Below are 27,353 nucleotides of genomic sequence, written 5' to 3' on the forward strand. Positions count from 1 at the left end.
CTGTGCTATCAAATAATCCCTCGGTGTCTCGCTCTGATTCCCCAACCCCCTCCGGACCGATACACAACAGCCCTCGCCTCTCTTCATCGCCCATTCAATCAATAAACGTTCTATCGCTGAGATTTACTCAAGCGCTTGGTCAGCATCACCCTTGCCCGATAGCCGAGGGTGTTGATTCGAACGTGCGAATCACCAAACCCTCTTTCTCCCCCGTCGCGCCCGTCTAGTGTCAAGTTTCATACTTGCGCTTTATACCGCTCGGTCCCTTCCTCCTATCCTTTCCCCCTTCACTCTCACCGACCCGTCAACGGTATCCCATCACCCACCGGTACATTTGACCATATAATACACCCCCGCCGCCAACTGCATAGACACTCATTATCAATCCCGATCGACCTTCCCGCTCGGCCCGCCCGGATCGAGTGAACCCTCACACCCTTCATCTCAACTCTACACTCCCTACCCCACGATCTTTACCACCATGACTATCCTCCCAGCATCAGCGAGGCGGCATCTGCCGGCGCTGTTCCAGCGGCTACCCATGATCTCGCACATGTCGATGATCCCCTTCATCTTCCTCGGTCCGCGATTTTTACCGTGGTTGTTTGTCGCCGTGCTGTTCTTTGTCCACGCCATGTTGTTGACTGTCAACTTCCGGTATGTCCCCCTCTTTCTACAAAAAGGGCTTCACTGACAATCAGGACAATATGGGGAGCCTTCCTCGCGTGGCGCGGTGTACTCTCACACTCGGCGGTCGACTGGCGCGCAGAATACGCACACAAGCGACGTCTCCTTTCCGCTCAGGACGCGTCGACCGCCTACCTTTTTGACGAAGTCGAGCACCTCATCTTCTGCCCCAACTACGCCGAGGACATCTCGGTCCTCCGCGAAACCCTCTACCTCCTCTCGACCCAACCCCTCGCGCTCACATCGTACCACCCCGTTCTCGCCATGGAGGCGCGCGAGGTCGGCGCAGAGGCCAAGGCGCAGCAGCTCATGGCCGAGTTCCGGTCCAGCTTTAAGGATATCGGCTTTGCGCTGCACCCCGGAGGAATTGATGGAGAGGCGGCGGGGAAGAGTTCTAATTTGGCTTGGGCGGTCAGGCAGGCGTGGAATGAGTTGAAGGATGACGGGGATGAAGAGCGGATCAAGAAGACTGTCATCACCATTATTGACTCTGACAGTGAGTTTTCCGAAAGGAGCAGGGCTGACTTTTAGCCGCTCTTGCTGGAGACTACTTTTCGTCCATTTCGTGCAAATTCGCTCTTCGGCCACCAAATGAGAGGACGCGCTGCACCTTCGTCCCTCCCATTTGCTTTGACCGGAACGCACACGACGTGCCCGTCTCGGTCCGCGTCACCGACATCATGTGGGCCCTCGCTGGTCTTTCCTCCATCTACACGGGTTCCGGCGCCAAAATCCCCACATCGGCCTACTCGCTGTCCCTCTCCCTGGCCGCTAGCGTCGGATTCCACGATGCCGGACCCCAGGCGATCGGCGAGGACATGCACATGTACATCAAGTGCCTGTTCTCGACCGGCGGCAACCTCATCTCGGAGACCATCTACTCGCCGGCGTCGCAGCTCGACGTCGTCGCCGGCGAGCGTGGCGGTCTTCGCGGATTCTGGAACGACCACGTCGCGCGGTACAAGCAGGCCATCCGGCACATGTGGGGATCGCTCGACACGGGCTACGGTCTCACCCGTCTCTTCAACGCGGACTATACGGCCCACCCCGAGCCGGAGCTCTCCATGACCCATCGCCAGCCCACACCTACCGTCTTCACCGCACAGCCAGAACCCGTCATCGGGCTCAAGACGATCCGGGAGGAGATGCCGGTGAAAAAGTCACGGAGAAACTTTGCAGAGGAGGACTTTACGATGCCGAGTCCTTCAGACTCGTCAGCGTCGAGTTCGGCCGAGAGCGTTATTTCGGCGGACGATGAGGAGACGTCCAACTCGAGTCTGAGCGAGACGGAGGAGTTTGTGCATGAGAAGCAGCCGATGGTGCGGCCGGTGCAGCAACATACGGAGGTGCTGGTCAGGAGGACAACACCGTTCATCTCGCTCGTTTTCCGTTTGTACGAGGCGCATCTTCTCATGGGGTGAGTGATCAGTATATAATAAGGGGGATGAAGCTGATTTCTAGGCACATGCTTTTGCTCGTCGCCCTGCGGATATTGGCTCAGACCACCGGCAAGGCTATGCCCGCGCAACCTATGATTCCCCCACTCCCGACCATGTCGATGCTGTCAAGTAGCGGCGAACTCGTCGACTGGGCATACCTCGTCACCGACCGCATGCGGAATGTTTCGCTCGTCCTCACCATCGTCATGTTCATCTGCTACGACAGGTATCACCAGGCGACCGTCAAGCACCGCTGGAGCATTCCGGGCGGGCGTCTCGGTGTTCAGAGCGCAGATAGGAGTCTCCGACCATTCCCTATTGCCTGCTTCGAGTGAGTTTCAGCATTTTCATGCTTCAGATATGAGCTGATCAGCAGCTACCTTGCGCTCCCAGCAGGTATCGTGTACGGTATCGTCCCCCTCCTCCAAGCGCAATTCATGCAGCTCTTCACCGACCGGATCGTCTATACCGTCTCGTTCAAGCCAAAAGGACGAGACGTGCGGCGGCCAGTCGACCTCGAGAAGGCCATCGCGGTATAGGCGGCGGTACAAAGAGAGGAAGAGAAGGATTGTGGCTTTTGGGGTTTTATGGGATCTTGGGACGAAACACGACCGGGCACGACTATAACGCTCGACGTGTAGGGGGAGCTTACCTGTGATGCGGGACTGCGATGTGGGGAGGGGATGGCTGCGCCAAGAGAGCGAGCGCGCGGGCGCGGCAGGTGTTGAGGGAAGAGGTGGGATCCCGGGTCGGGGGAACGATGGGAGTGGGGTGGAAAACCCGGGGTCAGGTAGACGTGTGCATTCAATGGCGGATCATAACATCATCCTCTAGTCCTCTAGTCCTCTAGTTCCTCATACCTCCTCCCTACCCTCCTTCTGCCTATGTAGACAAACTCTCTAATCCCGACCTGACCTGACCCTCGGCATCATCATATATGTAGTACAGCGCCTTCCGGTAGATAGCTTTTCTTTCTCTCTTCGATCCCCTTCTCACCTTTTAAACACACTTCGAGTTCGTCGGCGGTAGTACACAGTAGATACCAGAGGTCCATTGCATGGATGGCTTGTCCGCTGGATATATGACTCGGTAGCTCGGCCACGATTTTTATCGAGTCAGGCTGTCAATGGTCAGCAGTATTTCAGTGCCTAGCATCACGGTCAGCTTGCCATATAATCAGCTCGTCAACGGCCAGGTCGAAGATCAAATTATATCGATGCATCCGAAAGAACGACGCGTAGATCAGCTCCTATACCCCTACTTCTCCCCCAACACACACTTCTCCACCCAATATCGATGTACCCTCACATCCCCGCTCAACTCCGGATGGAAACTAGTGACCATCTTCTTGCCCTGTCTGAGCATCACCTTGCCCAAATCCTCCACTGTCGGTGCGCCGAGGTGCGAGTCGGAGGGCGGCGGTGGGGGTTGATATTCTGCGGGCAGAGTCGCCAGTGCTATTACTGGAACTCTTGACGAGGAAGACGGGGAGGCAAGGCGGGGTGGGGTCGATGCGGGGGTAGGAAGCTGGGCGGGGGAGGTGATGGAAGACGCTGACAGAGTGGGAGCGGATGAAGATGCGGATGAGGAGGCAGTGTGATCCTCTAGTTTCCTAGGGTGCAGAGAGTGGACGGCTGGAGCGCGGATGAAGATCGCTGGGAAGGGCTCGGTCGGATTGGATAGGTCTGGGATAACCAGAGGGGCCTCAAACGATTCCAGCTGGTCTGTCTGTGTCAGAACGGTCCTCCATACACTCACGATGGGCAGACTCACTCCCGTACAGATTCCGCCACACCTTCAGCCCCTCGATCCCACCCCATCCCCTCTGCCTCTCCCTCCCCGGAATAACCTTCCCCCCTCCCACCCCTTCCTCCTCCGCCATGAGGATCATCCCCGCACACGTCCCCCACACCGCCTTCTCCGGATCCCTCACAAACGCCTGCAGGGTAGCCAGCATCCCCGGCGTCCGATCTGCGACGGACTGGATAACGGTCGATTCTCCACCTGGAATGACTAGGGCCGAGCAGGATGCGAGCTCGGTAGGGGACCGAATGGGGATCGCGGTAAGTGAGGAGGTGGATGAAGAGGGGAGGCAGTGGGTTAGGTAGGCTATGTGTTCGGCGAATGCGCCTTGAAGGGCTGTGAGTGTCAGCTTGGTTGGACGTGGGCAGAGGAGGTATGCAAAGGAAGGGGAGAGCGTACCGAGGACGCCGATGATGATGGGCTCAGAGGAGCTCGACATGATCGATAGCTGAATTGGCAGGTCGAGTTCTGGTCTTAGGACAAGGCGAGGCGGATAGCAGTTGGTCAGTGCTCTCTGTGATGCTGGCTGCGTGGTTACTGAGTGTGATGTACGATATGATTTCGAGTCAGATCAAGATGGTCGTTCGAGTTCAACTTTTTAGCCGTCGCCACCCGAATCCGATAAGAGGAGAGGTCCGTGCGTAGGATCACGTGACTTGCTGGTCTGGAGCTTTCGAGCGCGGCCTGTCCCGCCAGCGGGGCTTCGACTTGCCTGTCTACTCAGGTTGACAAAGTTGAGATGGCCGCAAGTGTGGACATCGAGATGATACGAGGGCCCGAAAGGGATCAGAACCCAGAGAAAACAGTCCAGGTCACATTCCAAGCCAGCTCCGAAAGATAGCTGATTGCGGCCCAATCGAACGGACGCCACATGTACCTCTGCACGACGGGCTGCTCGACTGCGGTCGTGCGCGATGACCATGCAGCGTGCGCGATGACCATGCAGCTGCAATTGAGCTGCTCAGAGCAGCTGCAGCTGAAACCAGCTGAGACCACAAGGTTTTTGCCACCCAAACGATATGCCACATGCCACAGACACACGCGGAGTTCGGAGCTGCCGGAGCTCTCGACGCGTTTGCCTTTCTTTTCGTCACATTTCGTCACGCGTTCCACGGCGTTCTTAATCTGCGCCTCCGCACCTCTACCTGAGCTAAATGTCACGCTCCGCCTTGCTCCGCACTAAGGGTCGCGACATGACCCTGTGGATCAGACACGCTCGTATCGATAAGCGTTAGAGCTTTTGGCTCTGCCGCCACCTCGGCCACTTGAATCCCTCCGATCGGCGGAAAGTATCGAGGACAACGCGGAGCGCGCATGTTTTTGCTTTCACGAGGGCAAGGGCCGAGGCGACGTCGAGGAACACTCAAGTGGTGACCTTCTCACTCTTGTTGACTCTTCTTCATCTGTTCATCATCTTACTCGACTTGCGATCTTACTGACCCCGGCCGGTTACCCACACTCGTTAGACGACACTCGTTACCCCCACGCTCCTTATACGCTTTCTCCTACGACTACACGAACACGTATAACGACCGCAACCCCATATACACACCACACTAACATCCACACACATACAATAATGTTCTCCCGTCTCTCTGTCTCGCTCGCGCTCGTCGCCGTCCTTCCCTCGCTCGTCTCGGCCATCTTCCCGGCGGCCGAGTCGTACGCCGCTTGTCTCGATGCTGCCCCTACCGGTCTGCCCGTCCTTGTCCCCATCGCCGATGCTACCGGTGGCTGTTCGGTAACTCCTTGCCTTGGCTATCATATCAGCAACACCGCTGACGATGCTAGACCTACTGCGCCAACATGAACTGGCGATACGCCTACCTCTCTCCCGGTTCAACCCAGTGCGGCTGCTCCAACGTCGGCCCCACGGCCGCTGAGTACTCGACTGCCACCGACGCATTCATGGGATGCACTGCCGCCCAGTGGGATGTGAGTCAAGAATCACGATATAGTAGGATTTTTAGTAGGATTTTAGCTCATGTGCTAGGTCCGCATCCCCCTCACCACCTTCGGCGTCCCGACCTGTTACTCCGGCTACACCACCACCTCGGACCCCACGCTCCGTCTTGGTCCCACCACCGTGGCCGACCACAGCCAGTGCTTCCGCTTCTGCCTCAACTATGACGCTGCCACCCTCGTTCCCTCTACCTCCGGTACCGGCTACTCGTGCACCTGCGACCGGGACGCCGGAGACGTCGCCTCCGCCGACCAGGCTACCTGCGCCAAGGGTGTGCTTGCTCGTTACGCTGGTCACTCGGCCGGCCAGACCGTCGACGGCACCGGCGCTCCCGGTCCCTCGACCTTCGTCAAGAGGCAGCAGAGGGAGCAGCTCCGCCTCGCCGCGGAGAAGGAGCAGAAGCTGTGCCCGGACGAGGGCAAGGCGTGTCTCGTGGCTCAGGGCAAGGAGAGTTGGGAGTGCATGGACACCCAGTCCGACCTCGGTAAGTCTCTACTATATTCGCATTAGGGTCAAGGCTGACCCTCAGAATCGTGCGGTGGCTGCATGAACGGCGAGTTTGGCGTCTTGAGCGGTACCTCTTCCGTTGGCGTTGAGTAAGTCTACCGCTCTTTATCTGTCTTCGACATGAGCTGATACCTCAGCTGCACGGCCCTCCCGGGTGTCTCGATGGGCGGCGTCACCTGCACCCACGGCCAGTGCGCCATCTGGGCTTGCGACCCCGGATTCAAGCTCAGCGGCCGCGAGTGCGTCCCCGTCAAGAACGTCAAGCGGGCTCTTGACCGTCAGGAGTAGACGATAAGGCAGAAATCTGAGATCATTCCGAATAGAGAAGAAGGAGAAGTCTACAGTAATGTGCGGATAGAGCTTGGAGTGGCGCTGGATTCCCTTCGATTGATATGTCAGAACGGACAATTTGTGGCTTTAATGTATCTATTGTACCCTTTCCTGTCTGTGACATTGCTTCGATGTCTCGCACAGATACCTCAGCTTGCCACAAAGCTGCTACAACTCAGTCTACACGACTATATGCAAGCTGCCTGTCTTGTCTGTCGAGCCACCTGGACGCGCCATCAACCTTTGCTTCGCCAAGCTGCTGCCACATCGCGGGCGTCGGCGATGACCGAGGGTATGACGCTACACCGCATTCATAATTGCCCAAAGGAGTAATATTCGATCTCCTAGCGCCAAGCCAGTCGCTCACCGCGCGATAGTATAAGGATCCAGTGCACGTTGGCTCTGGACCTTCCCTTCTTCCTTTCTCACTCCGCCTTATCTCTCTATACATACGCTCTTAACACCAGCACATACTCCTATACTCTTATGGTCAATCCCGTACTCGTCGAGCAGGAACCCGAGCCCGATATAGAGGCCGCTATACGAAGGCGTTCGAGCAATACCCCAATCCCCACAAGCGATAGCCTACAGCAATCATCGCCCAGCCAAGCCTACGCCGTAGAGGCTCAATCGCCTCTGCCTACGGTCACAGGCAAGGACTATCATCGTCCTTCCCTCCTCATCCGCTCCACGTCCGATCGGACCGGTGCAGCGCACAATGAGAGACACCACGGGAGCTCTAGCTCGGGTGGCGGTAATCGACCGCCACCTTCGCCCGAGTCGGTCCTCGGCCTGCCGGTCGGGAGTGCCGCAGCTCAGCACGAGCACAAGGATGGGACGATCGCGGGGATGGAGTTGAATCGCGCGGAAACCAACGAAACTATGCCTTCTGGCCATCAGGGCCACGATGGGGACGATGACGAAGCGGTGCCAGAAGTCACCTGGAAGGCCTCGTTCATCGTGAGTCGCGTGCGCCTTAGCGGAGCTTGGCACATGCTGACCTCTAGAACACTCTCAAATGCGCACCCCTCGTCTGCGCCCTGCCTGTCGCCATCCCAGTCGCGTGGGGTCTGCACCTCGCCAAAGCCAATGACGTCGCTGTGTTCGTCACATGCCTTATTGCTGTCATCCCGCTCGCAGCTGGTATCTCCTTTGCGTAAGTTGCTCTACCTTGTCGTGACTGGGCTCTTGCTGATCCTACAGCACCGAAGAGCTCTCGCTCCGCGTTGGAGAGGCATGGGGAGGTCTCCTCAATGCCACCTTCGGAAACGCCGTCGAGCTGCTCATCGCCATCATCGCCCTCGTCGATGGGCAGATTGATATCGTCCAAGCCAGTATGATCGGGTCCATCCTCAGTAACCGTAAGCCTGACCTCTTCTTGCTCAAGACGACGCTGACTTTAAGTGCTCTTGGTTCTGGGTTGTTCCTACTTCGCTGGTGGTCTTCGGTTTCACGAGCAGATGTATGCCATCCCCAACGCTCAAATGCAGATCGGTCTGCTGGGTATCACTGTAAGTGGTACTTGGCCCCTTCACAGAGTAACGCTGATCCGTAGCTCATGGCCATCACCCTTCCGGCTGCTTACCACTATGCCTGGCCCAACACCGTTGGCGTCGACAGCATCCCGAATGGCGCGTCGCCCACTGGCGTCGAGCTGCAGAACCTCCTTATCATTTCGCGGGGTCTCAGCTTCATCCTTCTTGCGTGTTACGCCATGTTCCTCACCTTCCAGCTATACAGTGAGTAGTTCTTCTAGTCCACTGAGATCTAGCTGACACGGCAGCTCACGCGTACCTCTTCAAGGTCCCCCGGAATCGTCCTCTCCACCCGCTGCCTGGTCCGGTACCCGACAATAATCGTGTCTTCCCCAAGCCCCACTGGGTGTCCACCCTTGGCAGTAGCTCCGACACCTCCTCTACCACCTCGTCGCGTGATACCTCGGGTCACCCATTCCGTCGGTTCCGCCGCTTCTCCGGGCGAGAGCGATCGGAAGCTCCGGACAACGATACGGATCTCGAGCGGGGCCTGAGCGCGGGTGTCATGACCATCGACCCTCCCGTCCTGCCTACCGCTCTGACCACCGGGTCCGAGGAGAAACCACCGCTGAAGACCCGCTTCAAGTTACCCAAGGTACCCGCTGTCCGCGTCCCCCGCGAGCCCGGCGCTCCGGCCCCGCTCACCACCGCGGCGGTCCAGCGTCTCCAGGAGGAAGATGTCGACCCCCACCGCCAGCTCCCCACCATCAAATTCTGGTACGCCGTCGGTCTGCTCGTCGCCATGACTGCCCTTGCGGGTGTCACGGCCGAGTTCCTCGTCAGCTCCATAGACGGTATGACGGCCGCGTCCAATGTCTCGCGCGAGTTTATCGGTCTGATCCTCCTTCCCGTCATCGGTAACTCGGTCGAGCACATTACGGCGGTCACGGTGTCGGTCAAAGACAAGCTCAACTTGAGTATGAGCATCGCGGTCGGCTCCAGTATCCAGGTGTCGCTGGGTATCTTGCCCATCCTGGTTCTGATTGGTTGGGCGATCGGGCAGCCGTTGACCCTCTTCTTTGACGCTTTCGAGACGTGAGTACCTGTCTCTGGTCTGGTGGGGCTCATGCTGATATTGTAGTATCGTCTTGGTCATCGCTGTCCTACTCGTCAATTTCGCTATCTCGGACGGGCGCACCAATTACCTCGAAGGCTTCGCCATGATGATGGCGTATGTCTCGATCGCGCTCGTCACTTGGTTCTACAACCCCATCCGGTAAAACACCTCGGCGGGGTGCGCATCTATACACGAAGAGCATGCGTTGTTTATATTCGGTCGTCCACCTTTCATTCGGTCATGGCGGAGAACTGTTCATGGGGATTCTTCGGGGGATGAGCTGCTGGATTGAGGCGAAGGATGGGAAGAAGCCTTGTACAATATGAAATTGTGAAGACGATCTTCTGGCGACGCTGACATCGTCAACCCTCACTCCAAACTAACCTCCAAGGATGCGTGTACTGACAGCGGCAAAGACTACCACAGCTACATCGAGTCGATACTGAACCACATCTACTCTGTACCTGACGCCCACCAGTAAGACCATACAAATCCAGCTGCCCATGACTACCTGTCCTCATCCCCACCGGTTAACGCATTGTAAGCCGCCCGCCCGAGATAGCCGACGACACTCATCGCGCCGACCGCGAACAGCGCAGAGCCGATGTAAGAGCCAGTGTCATTCGTTGAGCCGCTCGCGTGGAGGTTCTGGTATGTGTCAGCGCCGAGTACCGCGGATCGGACTGGATGCAGCGAGACGGTACATGTGTACTTACTGATTGCGAGTTTTCATCTGTCTCCGCGACTGGGGATGTGCACACAGCGCGGGCCGTCATATTGTCGTATTTGGTTCTCTTGGCCTCATCGAAGGCGCGCTCCCATAGCCTTCGATCCTCCTCCGTGTCATGCGGGAGCATGGATGTTCCCAGAACGGGACCTTGCTCAATCTCCCGTGAATCATGCTTCGAGACGGAACTCTCCTGTTTCGCCCACACCCGGTTGACGTGCTCTGTCAAGCGCTCGACCTCGAAGAGTGAAGCGCCATCGTCTGAGAGTACGAAATTGTCCTTCGCGAACCCCGTCGCTTCCGCTCTGTGATTCACCGCTGCGACGAGCCCGGCCCACTGGATATCGGCGAGTGCGTCGGACTGTTCTGCGCTGTAGTCGTCAGGCCGAAGGACGTGGAAATGCTGGATCGTCCTGGTGGGGTCTTTTGTCGCGTTCACCATGTGCGACAACTCTACAAAGCACGCCGCGGCCCGTAACGCATCATCCCATCCTCCGTCTTTGTATAGCTCCTTCCTCTGATCCTCTGTCAGCTCTGACAGATTGGGTACGCGTTCTTGGATGGCGGCGCGTAGCTTGCGGATCTGGCCACCGTCGTCGCCGGCAAGGAGGGCACCTTCGTGGTACATGGAATCATCTTCACCGTCTGAAGAGGGGGTAGGAGTATGCGTTGCGTCGGCTGCCAGACAAGGGCTGGGTGAGATAGGAAGAGGGCCTGGGGTATCGGGTACGGGTAGGACATCATCATCCCCCAAGACGCTGATGTCGTCAAGCGCTCCTGAGCAACATGTGTCTTCTTCCTCCGCAGTATGGGAGTGCTTGGTGTCTTCCTGCCTGTGAATTTCAGCGTTTTGCGCGCGGGTGGCGGTAGTATTCAGCCTGGACAGCAGGGTCTTCATGACCTTATCCAGAGCATCGATGTTGTCAACAATGTCTGTCTCGCTCGGACGAATGTCTGCAAAGAGGTCCTGCTGACCGCACCGGCTGGCGAAAGCGCTCGCGGCAAGCCAATCAGCCCGTAGATTCTTGAGCGCCCCAGCTTGGGGTTGGGAATCCAAGTCTCGCTCCTGCTCCCTGCGCAGACCAGTGACCTGGTCGTATGTCAACCCTTTCCAATCTCCCAATGCGCGAGTAAGCAGGAACAATCTCGTAGCGATTCTGGCAGCGTCCGACCAATCGGTATCGGCGTCAGTCAAGGGGCCCAGCTGAGTCATCGGATTCTTTGATTGTTCAGCTTGCTGTAGGCCTTGCTGCATTCGGCGATGGTGGACGAAAGACGGTCAACACAACCTCCATGCGAGCGAGCGCGCGCCCACTGCTCACTCAGGTCTTTGTTGGGATCGATGAGTGTGAAGAGATCGCAGAGGTCCTTCTTCCCGGTCGGTGGCGCTGCGTTGGTGCCGTATGCAAACCCAGCATACACTTGGCCGACGCCATCTGACGTTTTCTCCCCGTCTGGACTGCGGCCGTCCCAGAAGCATGAGAGGTCGAAATGGCATGGCTCCTCATCTTCAGGCGGGTCTTCTTTATGTTCGGCACCGTGATCGTCTTGGACCTGTAGTATGGGAAGTATGGGAAAGTTCACCGGCACGACAGCAATGTCCTCGTCTTCAGCACCGCGATCATCTGAGACGTATGCATTCATCGGCGTCCGAGCTGTGTTGTGGCGGTAAAGGGGAGATGTTATGGCAGTTGGTGGGCGAAGGAGGAGGTTGTGAGGGATTGGTGAGATCTTGTGTGGTTGAGGGATATGTGTGGTTGAGGGATATGTGTGCACGTGGAAGGTAAGATCGTCAGCTATCAAGATCCCGCCAAGTACCATCAGCTGGCCCCACATGAGCAGATACTCGGACAACCTTTCAGTTCGGACCCTGGAGGGTAGCATCGTACGTGTCACAGCTGGACCACACACGTCAGAGCAGGCCCATCCTTTATCGTTGTACACACCGCCCTGCGCCGGGTATACGTCGGCGTTAGTCATGTTGTGGCGGTGATGTTATACGCAAGCTGGTCTCAGGCAGTCCGTCTTACCACGCTGGTGGTATAGCGAGGTCGGCCCGTCGTAGACTCGGTAAAGACGACCAGGTGGAATACATATTCAGTATCTAGATGTCAGACAATCTACTCCCCATTCATACCGGCATCCCCATCCTCCTCCTGGTCGTCCAGCGCCAGCTGCGCCGACAGCACAATCTTGTCCTCCTCGAGCTATATTGATCAGCCTTGATTTCATCGTAGAGCAAAGGAGCAGAAGGACGTACCTGTTCAATAGCCTCAACCCGCTCTCTCCGCTCATCGTTCAACTCCGCATATCTCGCCTGCAGATCCCTCTCCCTCCTCTCCAGCACCGCCACCTCTTCCCTCTTCCTCTCCAGTCTCCCTGGCGCCCCCGCCTCCTCCATCCCCTTGAGCATCAAGAACGTCTCCAGCTCCCGCTTGGTCGCGTGGATATCATTCATCGCGTCCAGTATCCCCGAGCGGACTTTGGCATTGATGGCCTGGTACCCGCCGAGCTGCTTGGCAAGCTTCTTTTCCCCCTTGGCCGCCGTAGTCGCCGAGGCGATCATGCGCTCCTTGGACGCGTTGATCATGTGGGAGTAGGCGGATGTGAGGTCGGTTGGGGATAATGATTCCGATTCGACCCAACCGAGGATGGGATGGAGGATGAGGTTCTCCCGCTCTTTCGCCCAGGACGCGTCGAAAGCATCATCGGCGATTCCCGCATTGATGGCGATCCGAAGCTGGGACTCGTTGGCGCCTGGAAGACCGACCGTTTGAGCCAGCTCAGCATGGACCTCCTTCTTGGCCAGATCGACATAGTCGTCGTCAGGCATGTCGTAGTCGCTGAACATGCCTGATGGGGCGGACGAACCAGGGAGGGGATGTGCGAGCGAGTCATGCTTCATCAAAGCGGCCATCTCAAAGTTGATGAGCTGGATGATGGTGGACGTCTCGCCGTCAGACAGCTCGCCAAAGATCCGGCGCTGGTCGACGTTGGCCGGACGAGGGAGGGACCGCTTGACCACCGAGCTTCTCCGCTCGAGCTCTTTGCGCTCCTCCTCTTCCCGCGCCGCCTTAAGCCGGGCGTCCCGCTCCGCCGCATCCTCGACCGTCATCACCACATCCTCCCCTTCCTCCTCTTCTTCGTCCTCCTCCGCCAGCTCAAAGTTGTTTTCCGGCGCTGGAAGGGAAGCAAAGCCAGCCTTGAGAGCGCGTCGGCTTTGCGCCATACGCCGCTTCTCTTCCTGGGGTGTGGCACCGTACATGGGGGTCGAGTCGTTGATGCTCAGACTGTCCCGCATGGGTGTCCGCATAGGCGTCTGACCCATCCCGCCGTCGACCGACCGGGGAGTGGCCATACCGCGTGGAGTAGCGAGGGGATTGGGCGTAGCCATGACATCGTGGCGGGGAGTGGCGCTCTCGAAGCCAGTGCCTTCGTCGCCGCTGTGAAGAGGAGTGTTTTCCTGACCGAGAAGGGGTGTTTGGGTGGCCGTCATGGTTCGGAGATTCCGTGCTTCCGCGAGAATAGTATCGGCTGGAATATCAGCTTTGCCTAGCGAGAATCGGCTCAATATAACTCACGTGCAGCTGCAGTTCTCGGTGTCCTTGCCATACTAGCTCCCCTGACGGTATCATAGTCTCCCAGCAATCTGCCAGTCGCCCCATCCGCGTCACCCGCCACCATCTCCCTCGTCGATTCTCCCAGCTGCCCGATCTTGACAATATCCTCCAGCTCCCTCTCTCCCACCTGCGGCATCGGCAGATTGAGCTTCCGCCGCCTAATGACCTGCTCCTGCTCCTTCAACTTCTTGATCTGCGCCTCTCGCGCCTGCACAAATTGCGCCGCCTGCCCCTTCGGCTTCCCATCATCCCCCTTCCGCTTCTTGCTCTTCTCCTGCTCCTCCTCGAGCTCCTGCTTCCGCTTCCCGTCGAGTGCCCGGAGTGACTGTCCGACCGGCGCCGAGAACGTCTTGGCCGCCTCCTCGCTGACGTCGTAGAAACCGGGAGCCGCGCGCTTCTCGAGAGGGATATCCGCATTGTAGTCCATCCCCTTCTTTTTCGTCTTGGGTCGAAGGTTGATCCCGGCCGCCTTGAGCTCTCGCTTCTTTTGCAAGAAGGCCAGCCGCTTCGCCTCCTCCAGCTGCCTCTCCCGCGCCTTCCGCTTCGCCTTTTTGCCTTGGGTATTGGCAAGACGCGCCCGAGCTTCCGACAACATTTCCTTCTCATCGTCGTCCATGTCGACGGGATCCGGTCGAGCCGCCCGCGTCTCCGGGTCCGTGTCGATCTCACCGGCACGGAGCGTCCGGACACCCTCCGCTGCCTGAGCTTCCGGATTATCGCCTCCGCCTAAGCCGAGCTCCTCGTTGTCCTGCGCCTCGGCATCATCGAGAAGCTTCTGATACCGCTCTAGACACTGAGTAGCGGTACGGCCGACGATAGGGGCGATGGTCCGCCATTGAGTCGGCATAAGCTTGGCGAGGTGGAGTAGCTTTTCATCTTCCGTCTAATATGTTAGTGATGCCCCGCGATATATGGGCGTGTAGCTTACCTTGGACCATTCGACCTTCTTGATCGACGGATCGAGCCATTCATACCATCTCGCCTTACATTGCTTCGGGCTCTTCCTCACGAGCAAGGATGAGATACGGGCCCATTGGTTCTTGCCGTATTTCGAGATGGCCGCCTTGAGGATTTCGTCCTCTATTCTATTAGCTCCAAGCCTTTCCCTTTGCCGGTCCACCTACCGGTATTCCTCCAGACACCACCCTTGATGATGATTCGGACCTAATTTGTCAGTACTGGTAACAAGGGGTGAGTAGCCTTGACATACCATTTTGCCGACAAAGCGGAGCGAAGCTCGTAGAGATCACAGATGTTTACGCCGCTCCGGTGCTTTTTCGAGCCGACTTTTCGGGGGACTATAGGCTCCTATGCGTCCTCAGAGTACTTGATGAGCTGCAGGGGACGTTATATAGAGTTATAGCGAAGAGAGGTGCAATACAAGGAGAGCCGAGAGAACCTTTGGTGGTGGTGGAAAGCCCAGCCAAATTTGATCCCGTTCCTCCACCAAATCGTCCCAGCCAGGACCAAGTCAAGCTGAACAGTATGGTCGACTATACCTTGCCTTACAGCCCATCCTCTATTCACCCAATGTCCCCAGCGTGGAGGTCTATCAGGTCCCCGCCTGTCCTCCACTCGGCGGTCAGAACGGTACAGCTGCTCGCAGCCTATCACCTCTTCACCACCTGCATCGCCGATCTCCGTCTCTGCAGCGGTTTCTCCATGCTCCCAACTCTATCGCATGACGGGGACTGGGTCCTCGTCTCCCCCTTGCCTTACTTCAGACCATGGGCCAAGTCCCTCTCGCCCTCGCGCGGCGATCTGGTCGTAGCCTTCAGCCCTACCGATCCCCGCAATACCGTCTGCAAGCGGGTCATTGGCGTCGAGGGGGATGTGGTCGAGGTGGAGCCGAGAAGGGGGACGGGGTATAGAAAGTGGATGGGGGAAGAGCCATGGGAGGAGGAGGTGAATAATAGGGACGCGGTATCGACAAATGATCGGCCGCTGAGGATGGGAAGGAGAGGGGAGGGGCAGTTCATCAAGGTGCCCAAGGGGCATGTATGGCTTGCGGGGGACAATCTCAGCAATAGTACCGACTCGAGGACGTATGGGCCTGTCCCGGTCGGGATCGTCAAGGCCAAGGTGCTGGCGAGGGTGAGTGACTGGTCTTGTCGTGGGCTGAGCTAACGGGATAGGTGTATCCGAACTTCAAATGGCTTAACGAGTCAGCGCAACCTCGGGTACTCGATCCATAGTGAAGATACAGTTAGGTACACTCTCAGCCGTACTCCAGCGCAGAGTACCGTAAGACGGTACCATCACATCCCTCATAACGTGAGTCGGGTGCTACAAATGAGATCCGCGGCTAATCTTGTCAAGAACACGCCCATATATAGGTCGCCGTCGCCGATGGGCTCTTCCCTCCCGAGAGTTCGCTGCCTGATGGATGCTGCGCCTTCAAGCTGGAGGAGACTGTCGATGCTGAGTACGCTGCGATGGCGCCGGGGCAGAGGAGCAGTCATTCAGAGCTTGTGGCTGAGATGTGTTAGTTTGTAGAGCTGCGCGCGCGAGCCATGCGATGTTAGACTGGGATTTGGTATCGCCAGCTCGGCGATGATAGTCCACATCGATATTTTCATTCCGACAATACTCCTACATCAACCCAAACATGCGTCCTACATCTAGATCCTCTCACAGATACTGTACACAACCGCCCCGGACCGCCACGTTAGGCCTCAGGCTCGACGGACATCCGCGCCTCAAGCGCAGCAAGCCTCTTCTGCCTCATCGCCTCCAAATCGTCCTCCGCTGGCGGCGAGCTCTGCTTGCCTTTACCCTTGCCCTTGCCCTGATATCAGTCCAGCTCCATTTGGAGCACTCACCTTTTTCACTGCACTTGCGCCTGTCCCGAGTACTTGGCCCGGGCCTGACGTACGCGGCGCTCGCTGCGCAACAGGTTTCTCGACCTTTTTGGGTACATAGTCCTCGTTGGTCTCTTCCTTGACTTTGCTGGACGAGCTGGAAGCGAAAGTCTTTACCGTCAGCTTCGGTGTCTCCATATGCGATAGAAGAAGGGCACCAGCGACTCACGTCTATGGTATGGATCTGACCTGTAGGCAGACCGGGAGCGGGCTTCTTGTCTTGCGATTTTTTTGAGGCCTTGGCGGGCGCTTTCCTCGTTGAGCGGGAGGGAGCGGTCGCGGGCGCCTGAGATCTCGGTTCGAGCTGGACGCGAGATGGCTAGGTAGTCAGCTCCATCACGATCTGCAAGCTGGGTGACTCACGCCAGCAGCGGAGGTGCGCATCGTGGAAGCAGTGAGTTCTGGCTCTGACCGTAAGAAGGGTGAAGGGGAAGAGGATATGTGATGGCCAGAAAAGCGGCATCTCCACGCGCCGACGCGCCAGCATTCCTCGTCTCAAGATTACCCGAACGGGCAATCGCACGTGTTTCAGTTTCTCAAGTGCACAAGTGGCTCCATTTGAGCTTGAGGGGGAGCTGGGGGGAGCATGACAAGGCCTCCATCGCACGAGGTGGTCAACGACCCAGCGGCAGCTCTGCCAGCTCATCCATCATAACATAATCGCATGGACTTCGGCATTCGGACGCATCTCTCCTGGAACACCGGTCCTGACCGCATCCCTCCCTCGCCCGCCTCAACGAACTTCCCCTTCCAAGTCCTTGGCCTCTGCTGAGCCCGGGATGACCCAGGCGCAGTCGCTCCACCCCCCTCTTCATCCTCGTACGCATACTCATCCTCTTCCTTGCCCATCTTCCCCTCCGCACCAGGGCCCTCCATGCGGTCCCCTGCATCCCTGACTTGCTTCGCAGCGACATAGCTCTCCGTCATTTTATTGAGCGGGACGTAGTCTGGCCGAGGCCGGTCCTTGGCGGGTTCTTTCCATGCGAGCTGTTGCTCTTTGCGGCTGGAGTTGGCGAGTCGCGCGATGCCTGCTACGGGAATACCGGACAGGGCTTGGAGGACCATGGTGACGGCGTGGATAAGCTGTCAACGTCGACAAGAACAAGGAGGGACAAGAGACGTGAAGGCGCGGCGCAACGCGTTCCGGGGTCAGAAATTATGGTGCCGAAGGCGCGTAGCATTCCTCTGTTATCGGGATTACCGCTTCGGGTGATTCCGCGTGTTTCACCTTGCCCGCCCGTTCTGGTCAGAGTACACAGCGCACAGCATGTGGCAATCATGCAGGCTGGGTGTTGGCTGAGAGGAGGGAAGATCATGCTGTCGTCAGAGAGGAGTCTAGGACACATTCGCATACTACTGATCTCGAGACAAGCTACAGACACTAAACTATGTATATCCTGAGCATGCGCACCCCGTCTGCACACGCCCTTTTGTTCCCTTGGACTTTTGACCAGTACTCCTCCGCCTAGTCATCATCCTCCCCAAGAGCCTCAAGCCCGTCCTCAAACGCATCCGCGACCGCCTCCCAGTCCACGCTCTCCCCATCCCCACCTCCGACCGTCACTTCGACCGCCGCCGCCAGCATGCGGACAAAGAAGGCGTTCCCGACTTCGACAAGCGCGAGGATCTCAGCGGACTTGTCGGTGGATCCGAGGTACCGGATGGCGTCTACCATTCTCCAGACATTCCCTTGCTTGGACGCGTCGACAAACATGGCCGGGGCGGCTTGGGCGAGCTTGGCGAGCATGTGGGGCTTGATCTCCGCTTGAATACGGCGAAGACAGAGGTCCCCGGCGATGGAAGCGGCGCTGTTGAGCTCTTTGAACGAGTAAGAGGTGAAGTCGACCTCTTCCTCTTGATCGTCCAGGAGGAGGGAGACCAGGTGGCCCGCATTGGCGTTGGCGTGGGCGTGCGAGATGGAGATAGGCATGACCCAGCGCTGCTTGCCCCTGTGAATGTCAGCTCGATGTCCACCTGTCTCCACACAGACTACTTTCATTTCAGGAGGTCATACTCACCAGTGCTCCTTGATCTGCTCGGCGGGGAACATGAACGTCAATCCCCCGGCCTTCGCCCCTCCCCCACAGATCACAAGCACGATCTTCCTCTCCTCCTTTACCTCCCCTTCGCCGTGATGCTCCGCGAGCTTGTCCTTGATGTTGTCCTTCGCCTCGTCCCCGCAGGCATCGAGGTCGAAATACTCGCCGCCAATGATGACGCACGAGTCGTCATCGAATACGACCGACTCGGGCGGAGTGAGGTTGAGGGAAGATGCGGCAGACGAGGCAGGGGACGAAGGGGTGTTTACGCCAGTCCCGGCGTGAGCGACGATGGAGGGCATGGTGTCGTCGTTGATATGGGCGGCAGACATCGCGCGGGATGTGATGGCGGCGATTTCGAGCCTTAGGAGGGCGATGTAAAGCGTTCTGGGGACACATCAGCTCGCCTCCTTGTTTGGTGTTTGGTCTTTGGTCTTGTTTGGCAACAGACGACGTACTTACGGTTGTGCTTGATGAGCAGTGTACGCGATACGCTTAGAGATTTGCGGACTGGGGACTCTGGTTTGAGGTATAGGTGGGAGGATGGATGGAGAGCAAGAGATCTCGGGGCGAGAGCTCTTATATCAACCCGCTAGAGGGGCGGGACTCGGACGTGGCGGGTCGAGTTCACCCCTACGTCAGGACTCCTCCTGCTACATTGATATGTGAATGGGTAATCCTTCAGGCTGTGCACCGTTGACCGTCGGCGACGTCATATCGCACGTTCCATCGACCAGAGCTCTTATCTGTCGCAGGGTGAGGCTGTGGACAGTCACTATTCACAGGCCAGGCGGATGTGCATTCCTACAGGCATCATACCTGCAGGATGCCTCTTTTAGGGCCAGGGCCATTGGGCGAGCTTAAGCTTAACTTCGCCACCCAGCCAAAATCAAGAGGCCTCTACCGAATTTCGACTGTTCGACCGTCCACCTCTCCTCCTTCCCATAACTTGCATCATGGACTCCTCACTCCCCTCAATGTCTTCCCAGTCCCGCGCATTCCCCCTCCCGACCATAGCGGAAGACACGCTCCACTACTCGCTCCACTTACCGGTGCACCTCGAGCCCTCGTCCACCGCTCTCCTGATCACCGAATACGTTCAGTCGCTCCTCCCCTCCCCTTGGCTCTGGAACAAGGATGCATGGGAGCTCAAGATCGCTCCTGAGTCTTCTGGGAGGGTGCAGAAGGGTGTAGGGGGCAAATTGGAGGGGAGGATGAGGGTGGGCGATGCGGTAGATGATGAGTGGTTGGTCGTTTGGCTGTTGAGGGAGGTTAGCAGGAAATGGAAGGACATCGTTATCAGGTATGTCTACGGTCTACTGAAGAAGGGACTCATGGCCTTGAGCCAGTACTCAGGAGGATGGTGTGCGGGCTGGAAAGCTGACCCTCCAGTATAAGAGATACAGACGGCGAATTCCTCCTCATTGAAGCAGCTAACGAACTCCCCTCGTGGGTATCCCCCGAGAACGCCGAGAACCGTCTCTGGCTCTCAGGCGGCCATCTACACCTCCTACCACTTCATGTCCGATCATCTGGGCTATCAGTCCGCCATATACCGGATGATGAAGCGGAGGAAAGGCAATTTGACCCGGAGGCTTTCGTGTCAGAGGAAGATGCAGTGCGGGCTGTGCGGCTGGGCAAGTACGAGGCGGAGAAGGGGATGGAGAATGCTGTATGGGACAGGATATCACAGTAAGCTAGACGATCTGTCTGACTGTATACACAGATTATAAGCTGACTTTGACCTAAGCTACCCCGCTAAACTTTCGGAACATCGTCATCGAACCAAAGCGTACCTCCCACTCCCAATAGCTCGAGCCCTCTCCGCCGATCCCACACTCATCCAACGCGCCGTTGAAGGCTTCTACGTACGCGATCCCTCCCAGCTTCGATCCGCCGCCAAAATGTCACACTTCCCTCCCGCCCCAGCCGTCCTCTCTTCCGTCTCAATGACTCGAGCGGCGTACGCCCAACTACAGGGCCAGGTGTTCCACCCTCCTCGAGTCTTTGGGCCGGAGTGGACAGTCAGGGAAGATGGAGAGGCGGATGAGAGGCGGTGGAGGGATCTCGGCGTCAAGATGGCGACGGGGTTTGAGATCATGTATAAGGAAGGAGGGAGGAGGGGGCGGAGTGGGACTGTCAGCGGGGATGATGTACGGGCGGATAAGGGGTACAAGGCGTATATCGAATCGCTGAGCAAGGCGGGATTCTTTGGCGCAGAGATGGAGGGGAGTGAGAAGTGGAAAGCGAGGGAGGAGAAGGCTATGAAGGGCTGGAAGGAGATCCGCGCGGACGAGTGAGTCGTCTCAACGATTCCCAGCACATCAGAGGAGCTGATAAGTGAAGCACCAAGGAGCAGCGGCCTTCTTTTGCCTATCTCGTCGACTCGGCGTTGGCTGCTACTCCCTCTATCGATGCATCCACCCTCGCGGCGAAAGCAGAAGACGTGGAGGACAGCGAGGCGTGGCTGGAGGTCTCGCCTGACGAACTGGACGGGATGATGATGAGGGCATCTGGGCGGGACGCTTCCGGCGCCGGGCCGGCAGCTGGGAAGGGCAAAGGGAAGGAGGAGCAGGCAGAGCCTACTGAGGAGCACGGGAAGGCATTGCACGATCTGGCACAGAAGGTGCAAACGTTTGTTGGCGGGGAAGGAGACCTGATGGGGGCCAGATTCGGAGAGTAAGCTTTGCGACACCGGCGCAGAAGAGTAAAGCTGATTACGTAGTGAGCTGTCCGACGACGAGGACGACAACGACGATGACGATGCGATGGACGAGGACGATCAGTGGCAGAGCCTGACTCCGGCGCAAAAGGAGGAACGGATGCGGAGTCTTGTTGCCCCGTTGGAGGAAGGCGAGTGGGGCAAGAAGGGGGCGGATGAGGATGAGGACGTCGTCATGGTCGGCTCGGCCGCTCCAAAACCCGCCGCTCCTCGAAATACGGTACCCCAGGCCAGCGGATCTGTGATGCGCCCACCCGTCCTTTCGAAGCAGGAGTTCGACGGTGTCATCGACGAGTCCGACTCGGAAGATGACGAGGACGATACTCTCCCTCCGCCTGGCACCCTCGGGCGCCAGATCGCCGAGATGCGATGGGCAGACACGGCGCCTCGGATAGAGGAAGTAGAGGATGAGGATGAGCTCGATACGAAGCGGGATCGGAGCGTACGGTGGGATGAGGGGATCGATAAGGCGATGCATCGGAAGGTGCGGGAGGATCACGAGAGGGAGATGGGCGAGGATAAGCCGGTAGTGGTCAACGGGGATGAGGAGGAGGATGTGGATATGGGGGAAGAGCAGGAGGCCTTTTTGAAATTTGCGAGGGAGGCTCTGGGGGTGGATGAGGAGATGTGGGCGGGGATCGTCAAGAACAGGGAGGATCGTGGTGGTGAGTGACCACTTCACGGGGACAGAAGCCAAGCTGATCGATGAGCCTTTGTGCCAAAGCTTTCGAGTAAGAAGAAGGAGTCAGCGGCTACCCCTTCGGCCGAGGCCCTCGATACTACCCCGTCGATACAGGTCAGCCCGCCCGTGGACGGCCAGCCGAATATGGCGCTCAACTCGTTCGATACCGTTATGGCTGCCATGGACGCTGAGCTCGCTCGGGCGAAGGGTCCCGTCCCACCTCCTACTGCTCCCACCACAGCGAAAGCTAAAGCCACACCTGGGCCCGCACCGAAGAAGACTACCATCTCAAACAAGCTCCCCTCCGGTGTACCCAAGACCGGACCGCTTCCGGCCCTGCCGACCGAAGCGGATCTTGACGCCATGTCGGAGGAAGACCTGATTGCGATGGACCGGGAGCTACGGGCGGCTCTGAAAGGGGCGGGTATCGAGGACGATGAGGATGATGACGACTTTGACTTTGATCCAGAGGTGGATCCGGAGGAAGTCAAGGGGTTAGATGGGGAGGGGAAGATGGAATATAAGATGATGCGGGATCTGTTGGAGAGTTATAAAAGCCAGGGAGGGGAGAGTGGAGCTGCGGGGAATCTGTTTGGGAGACTCGGAGGGCAGTAGGGCAACGTATAGAGCGGTAGATTTCTTGGATGGATGTCTTGTATCTGTGTAGATTGATCAGGCACGGTATGGTGAACTGCCTTTACGTTACCCCGGCTCAGCTCGGTGACGCCGGCCAGCTGCAGCTGTAATCTCGCACGTCAATACCTTTCCGCTTCACTACCACTAGGTTTCCCTTTGGAGCCACGATAGCGCTCGTCATGAGCTACGCAAACGGCCGGCCGCCGGTCACAGATGATGTCCGCCAACATATCATCTCATCCCTATTTGCGCGGACGGACGAGAACGGAACCCCGGAGGAAACGCTCATCTCGTTTGTCAAGGTGCACGAGGATGATTCGGGCATCGACGGCGCCCCATCTGGCGGAGCAGGTGTGAAGCAGCGCTATCTGATGCTGGCGGTGACCAAGCTGGGGAAGGTGGTGATCCACAAGGCGAAGCGGAATAGCAATTTGACGTTTAGTAAGGGGAAGACGTGGAATCTGGAGGATGTGCGGGTAGTGGAGATGATAGGGGTGAGTCGGGGGACAGGGCGTGGGTAGAAGGGATAGGGTAGAGAGCTGATATCTCAGCCGATCGACTTTGCCCTTACGATGACTATACGGCGGTATCACTGGCAGACCGACCGGCCGAAGGAGCTCTTAACGTTCCTCACCGCCCTTGTCAAGGTATATCGGACATATACCAAGGGCCAGTCGCCCGAGCTCATCAACTTTCCTCCCCCTTCCGATAGTCGACCTACTACCGCGACGTCCAACTCGTCGGAAAGCATACACAGCGCGGCGTATGACGGCCATATCTCTCCCGCATCACCCTCACATATCCCCTCCAATATCGACCTGCGTCCACCCCAAATGCCGAAGACTCAGCGGTCGGGCAGCTCCTCCTCCTTCGCGTCTGTCCAGAGCTCGTCTTACGGGGAGCAACCTCAGGGCTCTCGCACTCGTCTTGTCGACCAACGGCAACATACGCCTCGGACGGAGAGTTTCAGTCGGTCGCCCTTGTCAGACTCGAACATTCCTCCGGCGCGTACGAGCTTCGAGAGGCGGCCGTCTGGGGACAGCAGGCTGGGCGTGAATGGCCACGGCAGGTCTACACCTGGTGCAGTCTCTCCGGGACCGTACGGGCACTCCAATGGGAGCGGGAGCGGACTTGGCTTGGGTGTGCCCATGTCCGCGGGCAGACTGGGGGACCGGCCCACGGCGCCGCAGAGGGAGATGAGCGAGACGTCCAATTACCCGGACCGGCCAGATCGAGCCCGTCAACCAAGCGTAGACCGCGTGCAGCACTCGGCCAGGCCAGTCTCCCCTGCTTCTCCAGAACGCCCCTCTCGACCCAGCCGCGGCACACCCCGAGGCTCGGCAGATATGGTTGCGAATGGCAGCGCGAGCGGTAGCGGCAGCCGGGACTACACATCACGACCTGCGCTCTCAGATCGGAAAGATCATACTCCCGCACCGATACAATCTCAGCTCGCCCCCATCATTACCACTACTCTCCCCTCGCCGTCAGTCCCGTCACAAGAGACCCTCTCCCCTCTGCCCGGCGACCACAAAAAGCCTACACGCCGCGCTTCATTTCATCCGCCACCACTTACGACGGCCTTCTCGCGGGAAGTCCTGCTTACCAGCCGCACAGGCTTACTACCTGGTGCGGGCTTGACTGTGGACGAGGGGGAGGCGAAGGAGGATGCGGTGATGGCGAGTGTGGAAGAAATGCTCGAGGGATTTGACTGGACGGCACCTGCTGCCGGCGCAGATGGCAGTGTCAAGAAGCAGGGAGCAGATGCTATAGAGTCAAGATTACTAGATGAGCTGGCAGCTCTGGATTCGGTGAGTGCTTCATAGTGGCGGAGTCAAGGTAAAGAGAGGGGGCTTACCCGACAGGCAAACATTCACGCTTTCCTCGAGTCTGACGACAGGATAGCCCAAGTCCTAGGTCATATCGATGAGGCCTTACTCGAGCTCGAAGATATCGATTCTCAAATAACAGGCTACCGAGTACATCTCAATGTCAGTTCCACCCGATCATGCTGCTAGTAATCAGCTGATGAGTAAGGCTGTCACGGAGGATATCAATTACATTGAGAGCCAAAATCGAGGGCTGCAAGTTCAGACGTCCAACCAGCAGGCATTACTGGACGAGTTGAGGCAGCTTCTTGTAAGCTATGTTACATCAGGCCCCGCGCATCCAGCTGATATCCTAGCAAATCGCTGAGGTGCCACCCGAAGATCTCAAGATCCTGCAGCAAGAATCGCCAAGCACATCGCGAGGTGTGCAAGAGCTCGAGAAGGCTGCGGCGTCCCTATATAAAGCTTTGCAAGCGGGTATGGACTCAGGTGAGCAGGCCCTCAGTTTCAACATAGACGGCGCTAATGGACCAAGCCAACGCCGAGGTACAAGCGACAATACACCGTCTACGGGAGTATCAGGAGTCCTCATCCCAATTCTGCAAGCGGCTCCTTGACTACCTCGAGATCACCTTTAAATACCAGTCTGACCAGACGTTGTCCGACTTCCGTAAGCAGGGCAAAGCGGGCGGGTTGCGGCCACATACGACTATGGGCGAGTACCTCATGATGTATGAGGGTCTGGTGCTGTTCATGAAGGAGATGGACGAGGGGAGATATCAACGGCTATGCTCGGTAGGTCCAGGATCTTCGCACATACCATAGTCATGCGCTGACATGGCAGGACTACTTCTCTACCGCTAGCGCACTGCATCAAAGCGAGATGAAGGACCTGTTGATGGGACACATGGGGACCATCAAGACGTCCGCAGCGGGAGAGCCGAATGAAGCCTGTAAGCTCGTCAAATCTGTAGGAGATCAGGCTGACCATACTTTCAGCTTTCGTCAGTGCCGCTGCAGCCAGCGCTCAGAACAAGCCTTCCGCACTGCAAAAGTCGAGAGCAGTCATAGGGTTCGGCGGACAGGGCAAGGAAGCGGCAGCAGCCAAACAGCGGAATGGCGATGATGGCAGCCTCAAGATCGGCGAGGTGAGCTCAGGACGCCCTTGGTCGGGGGATACCGCTGATCATCCAGCTATACCAATCCGCCCTGACCGAGATCATCAACCAAGTCATCACTGAGGAGGACTACATCAATGCTTTCCTGCATATGAGCGATACCGAATCCACCTTTGCGGACCACATGGAGCTCGACTCGTACTTCCGTCGTCAAGCGGCTCGACATGCTAGCGGCGGGATGAGCAAGGGCATGGTCCAGCTCGTGCGGAGTATGATGGACTTGGTGTTTGGCTTCGTGCCTGTCGAGCTCATACACTGGGTCGAGGCTGCGGTTGACCGGAACCCAATGTGAGTGACTCATGAACCAGACTCAGACTCTTGCTGATGCGGGTAGTTCGGTGATCGGCGTCATTGGTATCACCGAGAGACTGGCGAAAGAGGCCGAGCAGGAGAATACTAGCATATACTTCAGCCAGCTGTTTGATCGCCTCCTCGCCAAGCAGCATACGATCTTCGATGCTTACATCGTGAGTTATAAGCCTTTGAATCGTGACGAATAAAGCCAATTAGCAGAATGAGCAAGTCAAAGTCATTGATTCTGCAAAGTCGAGCAGCAAGCGGAGACGTGGAGTGACCTTCTTCATCCGCCACTTTCCAGTAAGTTTGGCAGGCTAAGCGTCCGACAGGCCAAGGCTGATGATCCGCAGTTATTCGTCGAGCGCATGGAGGCTCAGGTCGAGGGCAATGGCGACCTGGACATCCGCCGCCGAGTCAATGACGGATACGAAAAGATTGTCACTGCGATATTTGCGAGTTTGACGCATCTAGCCAAGATGGACAAGGGGGAAGGACAGGCCGCCGAGGATAAGGGCCAGCTAAACTACCACGTTATCATGATCGGTACGTTACTACCTACCGTCTTCTGGTGCGGCGCGCTTATCAAACGCAGAAAACATGTACCACTTTGTCGAGGATCTTCGACGGATAGATGCCTCAGTTTTGGCGGTCTTCCTGGAACGAGCAAAGGGGCTGTACGAGGACAATATGAGCAGTTACACCAGGATGCTCATACGTCGCTCTTTCGGTCGTCTGATGGTACGTCTCTTCATTCTGCATTGGGTTTTGTGCTGATGTACAGGACTTCTTCGACGGAGTCGAGCGGCTACTACAAACTACCCCGCCGAATGAGATCTCCCTCAATCCCACCTACTCTCGCTCGACTCTCAAGAAGATCCTCCGCGACTTCTCGATTAAGGATATGAAGAAGGCGGTGGATGCGATGGCAAAGCGTGTCGACAAACACTTTACCGACGAGGAGGCAGCGGGAGGTGCTGCCGGCGGGGTAGACCCGGCTTCGGCTGCGCTGATCCAGGCGGTATGGGTCGAGGTGACGAAGGATCTGAAGAAGGAAACGGCGAGGGACGACAAGATGATCCGGGACAGCTACAAGGAGGGCGGACTGGATCTCGAGTATGGAGCAGGGGATGTGGATGCTGCTTGTAAGCGGGCCAAGTCATAGCCGATATCTCAGAGGATGCAACAGGCTATCTAAGTTTAGGGGTGAAGTAGCCGTTGGAGGTCGATGTTCGGATGCTAAAACGCTGAGTCACCACTACGGTAAGAGAAGCATGCAGGCGCAAGTCTTCCCTGAACGCCTCCAGGTGCATGACCAGGTTTACGTACAGTTCTTCACTCAAGTAGAATTCCTGCTGACAGATTTGAAGCGGACGGGCCTGCATCTCGACATCTCCTTGACTCTATACTTTGCTTCGAACCATATCAAGAAGCAGGGCATGAG

General features: G+C 57.5%; 11 protein-coding genes across 11 annotated transcripts; 6 read left to right on the forward strand and 5 right to left on the reverse strand.

The window, feature by feature from the left end:
• Positions 1-481: 481 nt before the first annotated feature.
• Positions 482-2,665, forward strand: MKK02DRAFT_44585 (uncharacterized protein; the record flags this gene model as incomplete). The annotated part of the gene is made up of 5 exons (XM_053092999.1): positions 482-657; positions 702-1,183; positions 1,219-2,104; positions 2,149-2,457; positions 2,503-2,665. The coding sequence occupies 5 exons, from the start codon at positions 482-484 to the stop codon at positions 2,663-2,665; spliced, it is 2,016 nt and encodes a 671-aa protein (XP_052945664.1).
• Positions 2,666-3,383: 718 nt separating this feature from the next.
• MKK02DRAFT_44586 (pyridoxine metabolism-related protein) lies at positions 3,384-4,368 on the reverse strand (the record flags this gene model as incomplete). The annotated part of the gene is made up of 3 exons (XM_053093000.1): positions 3,384-3,850; positions 3,900-4,265; positions 4,329-4,368. The coding sequence occupies 3 exons, from the start codon at positions 4,366-4,368 to the stop codon at positions 3,384-3,386; spliced, it is 873 nt and encodes a 290-aa protein (XP_052945665.1).
• Positions 4,369-5,508: 1,140 nt separating this feature from the next.
• On the forward strand, positions 5,509-6,687 carry MKK02DRAFT_33212 (uncharacterized protein; the record flags this gene model as incomplete). Its single annotated transcript, XM_053088673.1, has 5 exons — positions 5,509-5,670; positions 5,721-5,864; positions 5,923-6,376; positions 6,422-6,488; positions 6,537-6,687. 5 exons carry the CDS (start codon positions 5,509-5,511, stop codon positions 6,685-6,687), a joined length of 978 nt encoding a protein of 325 aa, XP_052945666.1.
• Positions 6,688-7,215: 528 nt separating this feature from the next.
• On the forward strand, positions 7,216-9,484 carry MKK02DRAFT_44588 (calcium ion transporter; the record flags this gene model as incomplete). The annotated part of the gene is made up of 7 exons (XM_053093001.1): positions 7,216-7,689; positions 7,737-7,885; positions 7,933-8,090; positions 8,134-8,240; positions 8,285-8,468; positions 8,513-9,299; positions 9,346-9,484. The coding sequence occupies 7 exons, from the start codon at positions 7,216-7,218 to the stop codon at positions 9,482-9,484; spliced, it is 1,998 nt and encodes a 665-aa protein (XP_052945667.1).
• Positions 9,485-9,828: 344 nt separating this feature from the next.
• On the reverse strand, positions 9,829-11,261 carry MKK02DRAFT_44589 (uncharacterized protein; the record flags this gene model as incomplete). Its single annotated transcript, XM_053093002.1, has 2 exons — positions 9,829-9,969; positions 10,038-11,261. The coding sequence occupies 2 exons, from the start codon at positions 11,259-11,261 to the stop codon at positions 9,829-9,831; spliced, it is 1,365 nt and encodes a 454-aa protein (XP_052945668.1).
• A 907-nt stretch (positions 11,262-12,168) lies between these two features.
• Positions 12,169-15,299, reverse strand: MKK02DRAFT_44590 (pre-mRNA splicing factor component-domain-containing protein; the record flags this gene model as incomplete). The annotated part of the gene is made up of 6 exons (XM_053093003.1): positions 12,169-12,255; positions 12,309-13,582; positions 13,630-14,551; positions 14,597-14,748; positions 14,793-14,832; positions 15,291-15,299. 6 exons carry the CDS (start codon positions 15,297-15,299, stop codon positions 12,169-12,171), a joined length of 2,484 nt encoding a protein of 827 aa, XP_052945669.1.
• Positions 15,300-15,330: 31 nt separating this feature from the next.
• On the forward strand, positions 15,331-15,863 carry MKK02DRAFT_44591 (peptidase S24/S26A/S26B/S26C; the record flags this gene model as incomplete). The annotated part of the gene is made up of 2 exons (XM_053093004.1): positions 15,331-15,762; positions 15,804-15,863. The coding sequence occupies 2 exons, from the start codon at positions 15,331-15,333 to the stop codon at positions 15,861-15,863; spliced, it is 492 nt and encodes a 163-aa protein (XP_052945670.1).
• Positions 15,864-16,336: 473 nt separating this feature from the next.
• MKK02DRAFT_33216 (uncharacterized protein) lies at positions 16,337-17,594 on the reverse strand (the record flags this gene model as incomplete). Its single annotated transcript, XM_053088674.1, has 6 exons — positions 16,337-16,456; positions 16,491-16,640; positions 16,699-16,848; positions 16,893-16,936; positions 17,007-17,104; positions 17,200-17,594. The coding sequence occupies 6 exons, from the start codon at positions 17,592-17,594 to the stop codon at positions 16,337-16,339; spliced, it is 957 nt and encodes a 318-aa protein (XP_052945671.1).
• Positions 17,595-17,994: 400 nt separating this feature from the next.
• MKK02DRAFT_44594 (uncharacterized protein) lies at positions 17,995-18,900 on the reverse strand (the record flags this gene model as incomplete). The annotated part of the gene is made up of 2 exons (XM_053093005.1): positions 17,995-18,478; positions 18,548-18,900. 2 exons carry the CDS (start codon positions 18,898-18,900, stop codon positions 17,995-17,997), a joined length of 837 nt encoding a protein of 278 aa, XP_052945672.1.
• Positions 18,901-19,524: 624 nt separating this feature from the next.
• Positions 19,525-22,587, forward strand: MKK02DRAFT_44595 (SGT1 protein-domain-containing protein; the record flags this gene model as incomplete). The annotated part of the gene is made up of 6 exons (XM_053093006.1): positions 19,525-19,871; positions 19,961-20,260; positions 20,319-20,864; positions 20,915-21,247; positions 21,294-21,955; positions 22,001-22,587. The coding sequence occupies 6 exons, from the start codon at positions 19,525-19,527 to the stop codon at positions 22,585-22,587; spliced, it is 2,775 nt and encodes a 924-aa protein (XP_052945673.1).
• A 200-nt stretch (positions 22,588-22,787) lies between these two features.
• MKK02DRAFT_27315 (exocyst protein) lies at positions 22,788-27,074 on the forward strand (the record flags this gene model as incomplete). Its single annotated transcript, XM_053087331.1, has 15 exons — positions 22,788-23,102; positions 23,160-23,537; positions 23,571-24,419; positions 24,474-24,599; positions 24,646-24,747; positions 24,794-24,926; positions 24,973-25,232; positions 25,282-25,390; positions 25,437-25,585; positions 25,632-25,903; positions 25,950-26,082; positions 26,129-26,212; positions 26,263-26,455; positions 26,505-26,650; positions 26,694-27,074. 15 exons carry the CDS (start codon positions 22,788-22,790, stop codon positions 27,072-27,074), a joined length of 3,630 nt encoding a protein of 1,209 aa, XP_052945674.1.
• Positions 27,075-27,353: the final 279 nt, after the last annotated feature.

This window comes from Dioszegia hungarica (genome assembly GCF_025882075.1).
Source record: "Dioszegia hungarica strain PDD-24b-2 chromosome Unknown MKK02contig_8, whole genome shotgun sequence".
NCBI classification, from domain to species: Eukaryota; Fungi; Basidiomycota; class Tremellomycetes; order Tremellales; family Bulleribasidiaceae; genus Dioszegia; species Dioszegia hungarica.